The following is a 13651-nucleotide window of genomic DNA, read 5'->3' on the forward strand; positions in this document are numbered from 1 at the left end:
AATCATACTTTTAGTAAAAATAACACATTAGTCATAAATGTGTTCCTTGTATTATTGTATTTAAAAAAAAAAACATTTACTTGAATTCCGTTGAAAATAAAATAAAACCTGCCACGGCATAGCAAGCTGTGTGCATAGTACTTCCGGTGTTGTTACACCAAAAGAAGTTAACATCAGATGCTTTTCTCTGAGACCGTGTTTCCTTCCGGAAGAAAACTCTGTTACACCACCGGTATTCAAGGTAAATATTTAGAAATTCTTATGACACATAATAACTACATGTGAACTAGCTGGGAAATACGTATCGTAACTTGGTTCATGTTAGCACATTTAATTATTAAAACAATCCTCAATAACGTCCGTGAACAGAATTTATATCGAGCTAGTTATTGTAGAAAGTAACAACATCAGATAGTCGCTCGGCCAAAAATGACTATCGATGTACAAGGTTTCATTTGAAATAACGAGATGAACATAAGGTTCGCAATTATCTGTAAGCTCACTAAATATTCCGGCCCAGACAATTCATGTTTATTCAGCTCTAGAAAATCCAGTAATGCTTTCTGTTTTGATGCATTGTCGTGCTAAATTCAGTATATGTGGAACTGAATAATGCGTTGTTTATTAGTCTTTACTAAGTACTATGCAGAACACAGTCTTGTAGGCATTATTACTGTCTTCTCATATACAGTATTGTGCATATAATGTTGTTTCCAGTTTTTCAGCTACTGTCATTTCTGGCCCAGAGACAACATGGATGAAGAACCTGAGAGAGCCAAGCGATGGGAAGGGGGCTATGAGAGGACATGGTAAGTACAAAGATTTTCAGCTTGAGATATTTGTTGTCATTTGATGCAATATATACTCATTAAGCACTTTAGTAGGAACACCATACTAATAGTTAATAGTTCTCAGTTCTTCATGGCATGGAGAATGCTGGAAACATTCCTTTTGAGGTTTTTGGTTGATGTTGACATGATTGCATCATATAAATTCTGTATCTTTGTGAGCTGAACATTCATGCTACAAAATTCCTGCTCTACCACATCTGGATTCAGATCTGGTGACTTGGGAGGCCACTGAAGTTCACTGAACTCATTTTCATGCTCATGAAACCTGTTTGAGACCACGTGTGCTTTGTGTCATGGAGCATTATCTTGCTGGATGTGGCCACTGATCGATTTACACAGTCAGCAACAATACTGAGATGGGCTGTCTGTAGAGTTTACTCTACAAAATGGTGCCAAGACATCAACAGTTTCAGAAATACTTAGACTAGCTGGTCTAACACCAACATGGTCAAAGTTACTGAAATCTCTATTTTTCCCCCATACTAATGTTTGATATGAACATTAAAAGAAGCTCCTGACCTGTATCTGCATGACTTTATGCATTGCACTGCTGCCATATGATTGACTGATGGGATAATTGCATGAATAAACAGGTGTTCAGGTGTTCTTAATGACATGCTCAGTCACTGTATATGTCCTCTCTTACAGGGAGGTCCTGAAGGAGGATGAATCTGGCTCACTTAAAGCCACAGTGGAAGAGATCCTGTTCCAGTCCAAAAGGAAAAGGTGTGTGTATGTGTGTGTGTGTGTGTTGATTGTCTGTCAAGTACAAAGACACATGAGATTTACTGAATGAATAACTGCTTGTTACTTTTAAATGCACAATATGTAATTTTCAGTTGCTAGGAATCTCTCAATCAAAACAATAGCAACAGACAGAGTTTAGTGACATCATGAAGTAGTGTGGGATCAGGGGAGTTGTCCTCACCACTACTGCTGTCAGGATTCCCTCAGTGTTCATTGTTCAGTTGGTTTTTATCCCATTTTCTCTTCTATTTGTCAAAAACAGACCAGGTGATTAAAATAGGTAAAAATACCATACAAAGCTGTTTCACATAGACTTTCATCCTGAGGGGGCTGCAAGCCAAGCTCCAGATGATGATCCAGATGTTCAGGAGGTTTTTGACAGGAGCTGAATTATCCACAGAGGTCTCTTCCTGAATAAAGCTGTTTCACATTTCATATCCAGTGCTGTTTGCCGGACACAAGACTGCAGCATTTCTCCCTGATAACTGAAAATCCAGACGTCCAGTTACTGAAATCCTTTATCTGGTTAAAAACATAGTTAAAAACAACTAACATCTAAAAAGTGAGTTGTAAGAACTTGGCTTAAAACTGAATAAAAAGTCAGTTTTGACCGCCTCTAGTGGCTAGCCACAATGCTGATACATGCACAAAAGGGAATATGATGCCATTGACAGGCAATCAAATAAAACAGACCATTACCTTTTTGGCACTTCTTTAATATGATGTAAATGATGCCCATTCTCCCTTTCATGTTAGAGTTACAGCTGAAGCACAATAACATAAATAATATTGCACTTTTAGATCCATTAGGTAAATGTGTTTTATTCATGCTCCACTTTCTAAGAGGAATGTCTGTACTACTATACTGTTTGCTGTATTGTTATATCAAAACTCTTCACTTGTCAGTTCCAACAACAAATCACTTAATTCCCCAAAAGGTCAAACTAATCTTCTGCTTTGTTTTTCTCTTAGGGTGATAGAAAGTCATGAACAAGTGAGGCTTGGAATGGTGAGTGAGTTCTGTCTTCTTCATATAGAGCCTTTTGCTTCACTCATTAACTGTTTGGTTCTAGGTCCCAAACTCTCCTAGATCTCATGTAAAAAAAAAAAAATAGAAAGCTAGATGCCATTTTTATCTCTTGTTCTGCCATGTGTAGCACAGCAGTATGTTGGTGGTAAAGACATCCGGTGTTAGTATAACAAGTACTGTTTAGGGATGCTTTGTTATTAGGAAAATAAAAGCTCATGTTTATAATGTATCATTACTAAAAGCTTCAAGATGTCAAAGGATGTCCTGTGTTCTAGATGCGTCACCTCTATGTGGTGATAGACTGTTCAAGAAGTATGGAGGACCAGGACTTGAAACCAAACCGCCTAACCTCTACTCTAAAGGTAAATTCTGTAGCAGACCCATCACACTCTACAACAGCAGCCAAACAGTGTGATGATCTGTAAAGCACTATGTCCTTTCTCCTTCCCCCTGCAGCTGATGGAAGCTTTTGTCGATGAGTATTTCGACCAAAACCCCATCAGTCAGGTATGTTTACACAGTCATAACTTCTGTGCATCTTTTACACTGAACTGTACTGAGACTTTACATTTGAATCCTTTTAGCTCTTGTTTAAACACAACATGTTCAGATGAGTTTATTGCAGAAAAGCTTAACGTAATGAAGGTAGCTCCATTGTAAGTACACAGTAATAGCAGGACTCCTGACCCTGTCACTACACTGGCAACTACTTTTGGCTAAGTTGCCAGCACAGATGCAGCTGGGATCTACTCTTCCTTTTCTCTCTAAATTAGATATTAGGATGAACTAATGGTTGGCCAAAAGAAATCTTAAGACATATCTGTTTTATTGCTTGGTATTTTTCACTATCTGTGTTTAATAAGAACACAGTCAGTAACTGCAGGTCAACAACAACACAGAATGACACTGCTTTCTGTTGTGGACAGTTCTCAGTCTTACTTAAGTTGTTACTCTCAGGGGGCAGAGGTATGGGACACCACCTTTCACTTCACGTGCCCAGAGATCCTTTGTACCTTATGAGGGGAGAGTGTCACTTGCATTGTTGTAGTAAATTTAAGTTGGCCATTTAGAAGCCTTTTGGGGTTTATAGTCCTTCATGAACAATTCACTGAGGAGAAACTACGTAGACCAGAAACACATTTGGAGCACATTTGCTGACGCACCACAGCATTGCTGCTGTCAACCCCTAATCAGAAACACTAACCCCTTCTTTTACACTGATAAAGCATTTGCAAACACTTTTCAATGCCTTGAACTTTTTGATCAGGCTCTGTTCTGCTTTTTAAGACTTCATGGTATTCATTTGATTTTCCAAGACTATAACTGTTGTATCAGTAGTGCACCAGATCACAGTCATAACTGAACCAATATGGTCATGTTTGTATAACCAGCTACATATCTGAAGGTGTCAGGTGTGATTTGACAATATTAAATTACATATCGTTATATACTTATATGTATACTTATAGTTAAACCAACAATTGCTCTTATCTTATACAATCAACTTTTTACAGAGATGCATTTAATATGTATGTAAAAAGAACAACCATAATTTACCACAAGACCGAGGTTAAAGTAGATATACATTATCTAACCAGAAAAGTAGGTTTGTGGTGGGTGAAGAGTTCATCAAAGAAATGGACCAGGACTGTTGCTACTTCAACAAGCTTTCAGTGGCTGTTATGTGACCCAACAATGTGTGTTATGCGTTTTCAGGTGGGCATCATTACCACAAAGAATAAAAGGGCTGAGAAGTTGACTGATCTGTCAGGTGAGGGTCACATAATCTTCTAATTATCGACTCCACCCCTCAGTGCTTAAAGGAGTGCTTAGTATTTGAACCTCAACAAATATTTTTTATTTACAGATTGGTGAGAATGTTTTTGCTTTATCTTTTTAAATCTTAAGGGCATTTTATCAGCATGAGGATTTCTCATTTAGACCAGTAGTTACAAATGCTGATGATGGCATAGATGAACCATGTGTCTCTCTCTTTTTAAACAGCAGTAAGCATCATTCCGTCCAGAGGAAGCCACACTCATTGATATTTGATTTCTTGGCTCTGTCATTTGTTCAAACGCTTCACTTCTCGTTGGCTGTCAGCTGTAGATATACTGTGATGTGTGGTCTTGTTTCACCATCAGGAAATCCAAAGAAACACATCGCTGCTCTGAAAAAAGCAGTGGACACTGTGTGTGTCGGAGAGCCGTCCCTGTACAACTCTCTCAACCAGGCCTTACAATCCCTCAAGTAGGTTCTGCAGTGCTTTAGATTGGCTTCTGTAATTTTTATCACTGCCATTAAGCTTGTGTTTGTCTTTGTATGAAGGCACATGCCTGGACATACGAGCCGGGAGATCCTGATAATCCTCAGTAGCCTCACTACGTGTGATCCAGCCAACATTTATGAGCTGATCAAGGTGAAGTCCCACTCTTACCCAGGGGTGCACAGAAATCAGTGTTCAGTTACTAACTGATTAGCAGTTCAGCAGCCAAATCTGTTGTATGTGTTATGTAACTAAACGAAATTCACTCTATCCTTGCATTTGTGGTCTCCTTCTGCTCCAAAAAGGATCTGTCATGTAACTTTGTTCATCCCCTGTCAGACCCTGAAGTCTCTAAAGGTGCGGGTGTCAGTCATCGGTCTGTCAGCAGAGGTCCGGGTGTGTACAGTCTTGACAAGGGAGACTGGCGGCTTGTACCACGTTATCCTGGATGAGAGTCACTTCAAAGAGCTTCTGATGATGCATGTCAAACCTCCTCCAGCCAGCTCCTCATCAGAATGCTCTTTAATACGCATGGGTCAGTAAACAGATGTTATCTCCATCTTTGGTAAAGAATCATCTCCTCTTCAGTGTCTGCAAACAAATACTCCAAATACCCATCATAGCTGCTGAATGTAGATTAATGTTAAAAATATCTCCAACAAATGCACAGTTTCCTCCTATTTGAGTAATGTTTGTTTAAAACTACAGTGTCTAGCTGTTTTAGGAAATTACTGAACCTTTTTTAGTGAAGCTGTGTATTTGTGAAGCTTTTTTACTTCTTCAGAAGAAACCAATGGACTAGGTGCTAGATACTTGAACACATCATTGGTCTTTTCATGGGGTTTATTGACAGTGAGAGAAATACAGAATAACACCAACCATCTACTTTAAGTCTGGAAACACTATCCTGTTTTCCTAGGATTGTTCAGGAGTTGAAATCATTTCCTTGAAATTTTTGCAGCAAAGCACTTTAAACACTTAAAACAGTCCTTCCCCATGTTACAACAGTCCCAACAGAAATAAATTGAATAGTGAAAGTAACTAAAATGTTTCTTTTTGTTTCCTTGGAATACATTGATAGAGGTCTCTCAAAATGTGTCTAGTAAATATTTGTCTCAGACCCACTTAATTTGAATCCTGTGTTTGCTCAGGTTTTCCTCAGCACACTGTCGCTGCTCTGACTGACCAGGATGCCAAGCCTTCATTCAGCATGTCGTAAGTAAAAAACTGTGATTTAAACCTTGTGGCCAGGACTGTGAGATACCGATGTGTATTAGAGAGGATTGTCTTTGTAACATGCTAGTCCTTGTGTGTGTCTCATAGTCATCTGGACAGCAGCAGTGGTCCAGGTCTGTCTCTGGGAGGGTACTTTTGTCCGCAGTGCCACGCCAAGTACACAGAGCTTCCTGTGGAGTGTAAAGTCTGTGGTATGTCTGAGAAAAGATTCAGTCAGTGTGTGTGTCAGTGTAAGATGAGGTGAAACTCACATTTTCCTCCTGTGGTATCAAAAAAGCATTATAGTTCTTTTTGCTGCTTTAAAAGTGCTCAATCAATAGAAGTATCAAGAAGTACCATAGCTTTGACTGGTGTGTGTGTGTGTGTGTGTGTGTGTGTGTGTGGTGTATTGTCTCCAAGGTTTGACTTTGGTGTCAGCCCCCCATCTCGCCAGATCCTTCCACCACCTCTTTCCCCTCCAAGCCTTTGTAGAGAGTCCTTTGGAGGAGCTCCAAGGAGACAGGTGGCTCTGATACACAGTCACACACTCACAAACAGATACTGTGCCACTGTGCTGTGTCTAAACCTGTTGTGATCTGGTTTCAGGTACTGTCAAGCGTGTCAAGGGGAGCTAAAGGATAAAAGTGTGAGTACAGCAGCTGAGTTTATGCCTGGATCTGTGATTTCCTTTCAGATGTACATGTTTTTTCCCATTAAAGGGACACTCCCCCAATTTTACACATCACAGTATTCAGCTTGTAAAAAACAGTTTAATAGTTAAATGGCCCTGGGAGATAGCTCAGTTAACTTGAAAAACATGAATTATACTCAGTATATCCACATACTGTATCTATTTTAGGAGGAAAATAATCATGCAAATTGGACTACAAATTATTGTGATAACCGTAGACATTGCAGTTCACAGTCTACGACTTAACACCTTGGTTACAACAACGTCCTGATCAAATTTATTGTCACAGTTTACAGTTACATTTCAGCTAAAGTAGGCCTGCATTACAAACCAGAGTGGTGGAGTTTGAAAGATCTGAGCATTTAGTCGGCAGGGAAGGTTTAGTAAAGAGACATTATCCATTTTTTAAAAGTTTGTCTTGTGAGTCCCCCAACTGTATGAAACTGCAGTAATAGCTCACCAGTTGATTAAAAAAGAAGAGGAAATATATTAAGTGGAAAAACTGTGTACTGTGCATTCATTTATTCATTGCTCTCTCTTCCTCTCTGTCTCTGTGTTTCCAGATTTTCACCTGCACATCATGCCACAGTGTGTTTTGTGTGGAGTGTGATGTCTTCATCCATGATACACTCCACTGCTGCCCCTGCTGTATCCACAGTCAGGTCACCCCATTGTGAGAGGCTAACTGCCAGGCTCATGATATCCATCCTGTCAGTGTTGTCCTCCATTGTTAGGATGGAGATGGTGCACACAGGCTTTTCGACCATCCAAATGAGCCTATTTCAAAAATGTTGAAGATTTACACAATACATAATCATTTGAAGGTGGAGGCAACTATATTCTTGCTAAAGATGGTGCTGAGTTACTCCAAAGCTTCGGTCTGCTCTGGGAAATGCATCTGAGCCTCTTTGTGTCAGAAATGTTTCTGTTGCTTTGTTTATACACAGTTTTGTCCTACACTTCTGATTGTGACATGGTTTTCACAATAAAACAGGTTTTTGTACTTGTTAAAGTGCTTTATCAGTGGAAATCTGCCATGGTGCATTTAGGGTTAGTGACAGAGCTGTTGCTACCATTGTGGTGTGAGAGGTTCTGTCTGGTATTTTCCTGGGAATATGGGCATTAAATAACAAAAGTCACATTGTGAATTTTGGCAGACTGAATAAATGAAAGACTCACCACCTCCCAACCAGAATGTTACTCCTGTAAATATGGAGAAGGCTGTGAGGTTGCATTTAGATCCTCGTGTTGGCAAAAAAATGCATAGAACCAGGTAAACAGGTAACCCAAGAAAATATGAAAAATACAAAAATAAAAAATACATAGATATCAATCAATGTATCAATACAGTGATACACTGATACATTTGACTCTAGACCTCAGAATTTTCCCAATCCTATCTGCATGCAGGAAACAGTTGCATGATTTTAAGGGATAATAGGCCTGGTGGAAGAATTTTCTTCCAAATTTTACAGTGACCGAGTTATTTCATTCCACAAGATGGCAGTGATGTAGCGACCTGTGGACACGACTGGCCGGAAGGAGGAGAAATCGTCATTTCCGATGCGTCTGTAACTGTCCGGCGGGAAACTGCGATGTAACATCTTTGTGTAACGCGCAGTTTATGAAACAGACCATAGTTGTCCGCCGTTCTGTCCACTCAGCAATGTCCCGCATTCTTAACGGAATCGTGGCGGTGTGCCCTGACCTGGGTATTGGGAAGAATGGAGACCTGCCCTGGCATCCTGTCCGACTCAAGTAAGCGAAGTTGGTTGGTTGTTGATGTGGAAACACTGAAACCTTTAGTGAAAGCTGCAGTCAGAGGTGAACATCCGTGTTTACACATGGAGGCTCGGTGCTGCAGCACGGCTGACCTGCCTTTACCTACACATTCATTCTATTCTCTTCCTTTATAGTAACGAATTCAAACATTTCCGAAAGATGACATCGAATTCATCTGCGACAGGTAAGTTCTGTGGGGAGGTTATTTACAGAACATTCTTCTCATGTCAGATCAGACTGTAAAAAGAGCACTTAATGAAAAGAACTATTTTACCCCTGAGGGAGGAAGGTGTTTAATAAAGTTCCAATTTAAGGTCTTGTCATCCCATGATTGTGAGCTTTTAGAAATTAGAAAACAGGCAGCAGGAGCTCTGCACAGAGGAAAGCTGCCTTTAAATTACAGAGTGGACTCTGAGCTTTCTGTCCTGTAGGTAAACAGAATGTGGTGATCATGGGCAGGAAGACGTGGTTTTCTATCCCAGAGAAGAACAGACCTCTGAACAACAGGATCAACATTGTCCTCAGTAGGCAGTGCAAGTATGTGTCACTCGCAATTAATGCTGGCACACAACAGTGTGTACAAATGAAAAATAATACTACACTACAACTTGAAAATGGTGTTCTCTGACTGAGCTGTTGCTCAGTTTGGTTAGATTATTTTAACTTGTATTGCAGCAACCCTGTCTCATACAAATGAATGTTATTATATGGCAGAGTAATTGCTAACTGGATTCCATTCAGAGGCAAAAGCATGTGGCTGTGACTAACCAAAAAAGGTTAGTGGAAGAGTGTGGTTTTGGACTGTGACTCTCCTTGTGCTGCGAATGTGAATGTAATAATATTGTAGTCACAAGTGGATATTGTACTGCAATACTGAACATTTGACAGGAAATAAACATGCTGTCCTCATTATGTTAATAGAAAATGTAATGTGGCTGGAATTACACTTTGTATAAAATGTGCACACAGTGTCAGCCACAACCTGTCTTAATGCTGTGGCTGATGGGTGAATTTGCTGTTGGAAAGCAGTGCTCTATAAACATAATTTCTATGAGACAGGGTTGACTGCAGAGTGTTCAGCGACTGTTTTGCTGTATGTCATTCATATTTCAACCTTTAGAGCTAAGCTGGTGTTAAGGGATTGATCCTTTAAGTTAATAGGTAACCTGATGCTCAGTTAGCAGGATCTTACACTGCTCAGGAACCTCTACACAGGGCCTACAAGGAAATGTAAGTATTCCTCGGTTTTAACAGTGACTTTACAATATTCCTCCAGAGTTCCCCCTGCAGGAGCACACCACCTAGCAGCAGACTTCAGCTCAGCTCTCAGGCTCATTGACACAGAGTTGGCAGACCAGGCTGACCAGGTCTGGGTTATAGGAGGCAGCTCTCTCTACAAGGTACTGCATAGAACACCTGCTCACACATAACAAAATGTTTTACAGTCTCTAAACATTTTCTGACTTTGTTGGAAAAAAAATACTTCTCTTCAGTCATTAATTTTATTATTTTGGTGGAAAACTGCTGCAGTAATTGGCCATTTTTTTTAAGCAACCAATGAAGAGTAGTTTTGATCTGTGACTGAAAAATTAACAATGGGAAATCATATTCAAATAATTTTGAATGTTTGATTTTACAGGGCTGTCATACAGGGCTGAAACATTAACTGTTGTCATATTATTAAAATTGCACAATGTACAATACCCAAATCAGGAGTTGCATTTTTTTTTTTTTCATAAAGGTAAAATGTGTCACAACACACCATTATAAATGAAGCATTGTGGTATTACAGAGATGCTCTGGCCTACAAATCATATTCTCATATCATCATCATTTATATATATATATGTATGTGTGTGTGTACATATTTCAAATTCAAAAATTTCGTAGCTTCCAGTGATGGTCATGTTGAACCCCTTTAAGATGAAATGAAACCACTTACACTTCTGCATGATATACACACCTTTCCTCTTTCAGTAATTGTTCTTTTGGTTGATTTGGACTACCAGGAGTTGATGGAGAGCCCGGGGAGCAGGAGACTGTTTGTCACGCGAATCCTGAAGCAGTTTGAGTGTGACACTTTCCTCCCTGAAATCAGTCCAGACAAATATCGTCTACTGCCAGGGTAAGATCAGCACACATGTTCAGACCACCTAATGACACAATAACCAAGTTTTGAAAAATCATTGTAGTAAAACCAAACATTTTTTCAGTAACTTGCCTCATGGTGTATCTGGGTAATACAAAGCTGCTGAATTTTGAATTATATACCAAGATTGCTCTTAAATCACTAACATTAACCAGGGGCTTATTTTTTTAGTTTTTGTGTGGGGGAAAAAAACCTTTAATGTTTATACCAGGCGAGACCTACAGTAAAGCTTATTTCTCCCACAGGTTTCCAGGAGTGCCTGGAGAGCTGCAGGAGGAGAATGATATCCAGTATAGATTTGAAGTCTATGAGAGCATAGAACAATGAAGGGCAAAAAAGAAGAAAAACAGTCCCTGTGATTTTGTAAACGGGTACCAGAACAATGTAAATGCTGGACTTGCATTGATTTTGTAAAATGTGATTTGTACAGTTGGATGGTGACATTCAAAGTTGTATTTTTGTTTAGGTTGAAATAAATTCTGATTTCAGTTATTTACACATGGCTGAATCATTTTGAAAAAAAGGGGTTTATAATCATACATTTTATCTGCAAAGGCTTAAAACTTACTCACATTTTTCTTCTGATTATGGCTGCCATTTCATCCATCATTTTTGTTAGTGTTAGTTTCTGAGACTGATTAGTTTCTTATTAATAGGACCCGACCTGGACCCGTTTGACTGTGGGGCTCTTTCTGTGACTCTTTCTAGCTCTCTTTTTAAATTTTCTACACAACTATTTGTGGCATTTTTCAACAGCACAACCAAGTGCAACATGAATGTCTGAAAATGTGCATCATTAATTTGTGCTTTTTCACTCCAATTTCTGTAAAACTATGAATATTCTGACCATTATAAGCTATTATTACCCAATTTTGAATTTTTATTTCACAGAGGCTTTATATTTGTGTAACTTAGTTGTTATATTTTTGTCACATCATCCCAAGCCTGTGGGTCAAGCAAGAAACACTGTTGTGTTTTTTCAGTGAATTCCATAACATGAAACCAAAAAGCAAACCTGAAAGCTAGAAAACTGGCTTATACACCAGACAGTCCAAGTGTAATTGATGGTCATTTTTGGACTTGGACTTACATGATGAAAGGACATTATTGTATGCCGTCTTCAGAACCCGGTCGAGGCAGATGGCCGCCCACCCTGAGTCTGGTTCAGAGTTTTTCCTCTCCACTGTCTCCTAGTGCTGCTCATGGTGGGATTTGTTGGGTCTCTCTCTGTAAATACCTATTTTAAAGAGTACGGTCTAGACCTGCTCTATATGAAAAGTGCCTTGAGATGACTGTTGTTGTGATATGGCGCTATATAAATAAAATTGAATTGAATTGAACATCCTCTGGTATCTACAACCAAACCCAGTTGCCTTCAATTCAACTTTTCTTAGATAACCATCACATCACATCACAACCATCAACCAAGGCTACATAGTAGGTTAAAGCGTGTGAAAGTGACAGCTGGGTCTGATCTTCATACAACTTCTCTGTCACCATGAATACCTTAGAGGAGACTAAAGTGTGCCATATTATCCCCATTTGTTTGAGTTGTAGTTTAAAAAAGAGGAAATGGTAGTAGTGGTAGTAATATGGCACGATTAATGTAGCAAAGTTTGTTAACTAGTACCAGAAACATCACAGGCTGGCATCAAGCTGAAAAAGTAGATGTAAATTTGGGTGCTGCGGGACACAGGACTGAACAAACCTGTATTTTACTTTAAACTGACCCCAAAAAGGTGTAGCAGAGAATCTGTGGAGAACATCACTATTGGACTTTCTAGGATGCTATGTTCAGTTCTATGTTTATGACCTCCAGGATAACAGGTAAAAATAAAAGTGCTGCTTGGCACAACGTCACATAAACTGTAGAGATGTACACAATGTTTGCTAATGAGCAAACTATTAGCTACCTTGCAACACACTCACTGCTATGAGCAAGAAGTGGAGAAAGTGACGTTGACGAAGGTGCTGTTTGTCCCCTTCTGCTTTTCAACATTTTGAACAAATTTGTTAGTTAACCCCAATTCTTAGTGTGGTGTGAAAAGCCATGCAATTCAACACGTCATAACAAGAAATCACAAGATGAAACAGATGAATAGTGAACCAGAATGATAGATTTGGGCTTCATCACACTGACTAGTATAACAGACCTTTCAATTTTCAGACATCGGAGAAATACATCAGATTACGTGCCCATTAAAAAGCTGTCACTACATTACCTGACTGACAGTGCTCTAAGCTAGAAAATCTAAGTCCTTCTCAATCAAACATACTTTCAGGTGACTTCATTTTTCAACCATTCTCCATCTGACTTCTGAATATGGTAATATGCTCATGAAGAAAGTGAATATCCCTGTTGCGCAATCCGCACCAAAATAAATCTGTCTGTAGCCTTGAACTTTCCAGTGACGTCGGCAGCACTATTGTCATTCCACACATCAACAGTCTGAATACCAGAAGGTGAAAAGAAGTGAGTCTTACCTGCGCAAATGCTTCACCAAAGACCACTGTCAGCACTGTGGCTGTTCATAATAGGATGCACTGTCATTGGCTGTGTGTCTCCTGCTTCTCAGCTGCCATAGGCCAGCCTTTCACTCTCATCTGACGTATATCAGTCCTCACATCAGTCCTTTCATCAGTCATTCCCCTGCACAGATGTCTGCTTTCCCCACTGGTTTCTCCTCAGCCTGGAGAGTGACTGTGACTTATCAACCAGAGGGTGCCTACAGTTTGAACAGCTTTCATGGTAGAGGTCATGGTATGGTATGAGACACGGTCAGGTAAGTTTGTGCACACACCAACAATAACTCATAGTGCAGATGAGTGTTAATTTGTAGACATAGTACAGCTTTTAAAAAGAATTTGTTTCTGCAAGTTTCCCAGTGTTTTCCTAAATTGGTAAAGTAAGAGTTGTTAT

At 39.5% G+C, this 13651-nt stretch overlaps 2 protein-coding genes across 5 annotated transcripts; both read left to right on the top strand.

The window, feature by feature from the left end:
* Positions 1 to 143: 143 nt before the first annotated feature.
* On the top strand, positions 144 to 7812 carry gtf2h2 (general transcription factor IIH, polypeptide 2). 4 transcript variants are annotated; one of them, XM_018669427.2, is made up of 15 exons: positions 144 to 241; positions 718 to 809; positions 1500 to 1577; positions 2571 to 2607; positions 2904 to 2990; positions 3085 to 3135; positions 4345 to 4399; positions 4773 to 4878; positions 4957 to 5047; positions 5234 to 5429; positions 6046 to 6109; positions 6218 to 6321; positions 6530 to 6632; positions 6716 to 6755; positions 7364 to 7812. In XM_018669427.2, the coding sequence occupies exons 2-15, from the start codon at positions 754 to 756 to the stop codon at positions 7475 to 7477; spliced, it is 1182 nt and encodes a 393-aa protein (XP_018524943.1). In that variant the 5' UTR covers positions 144 to 241; positions 718 to 753; the 3' UTR covers positions 7478 to 7812. The 4 variants fall into 4 exon arrangements, with proteins under 4 accessions (XP_018524943.1, XP_018524945.1, XP_018524946.1 ...); XM_018669429.2 differs by having other exon boundaries at positions 168 to 241; positions 747 to 809; XM_018669430.2 differs by lacking the exon at positions 144 to 241 and adding an exon at positions 271 to 493 and having other exon boundaries at positions 747 to 809.
* Positions 7813 to 8359: 547 nt separating this feature from the next.
* dhfr (dihydrofolate reductase) lies at positions 8360 to 11227 on the top strand. Its single transcript, XM_018669431.2, has 6 exons — positions 8360 to 8558; positions 8717 to 8766; positions 9014 to 9119; positions 9859 to 9982; positions 10592 to 10707; positions 10977 to 11227. Exons 1-6 carry the CDS (start codon positions 8425 to 8427, stop codon positions 11056 to 11058), a joined length of 612 nt encoding a protein of 203 aa, XP_018524947.1. The 5' UTR covers positions 8360 to 8424; the 3' UTR covers positions 11059 to 11227.
* The last annotated feature ends 2424 nt before the right edge of the window (positions 11228 to 13651 follow it).

This window comes from Lates calcarifer, linkage group LG13 (assembly GCF_001640805.2).
Source record: "Lates calcarifer isolate ASB-BC8 linkage group LG13, TLL_Latcal_v3, whole genome shotgun sequence".
Taxonomy (NCBI): Eukaryota; Metazoa; Chordata; class Actinopteri; family Centropomidae; genus Lates; species Lates calcarifer.

Coding starts and splice junctions, on each gene's coding strand:
- gtf2h2 (XM_018669427.2), top strand. CDS start 754: ATGGATGAAGAACCTGAGAGAGCCAAGCGATGGGAAGGGGGCTATGAG. Junction 1,578..2,570: donor TTCCAGTCCAAAAGGAAAAG/GTGTGTGTATGT, acceptor TTTTTCTCTTAG/GGTGATAGAAAGTCATGAAC. Junction 2,608..2,903: donor AACAAGTGAGGCTTGGAATG/GTGAGTGAGTTC, acceptor CCTGTGTTCTAG/ATGCGTCACCTCTATGTGGT.
- dhfr (XM_018669431.2), top strand. CDS start 8,425: ATGAAACAGACCATAGTTGTCCGCCGTTCTGTCCACTCAGCAATGTCC. Junction 8,559..8,716: donor TGGCATCCTGTCCGACTCAA/GTAAGCGAAGTT, acceptor CTTCCTTTATAG/TAACGAATTCAAACATTTCC. Junction 9,983..10,591: donor GAGGCAGCTCTCTCTACAAG/GTACTGCATAGA, acceptor TTGGACTACCAG/GAGTTGATGGAGAGCCCGGG.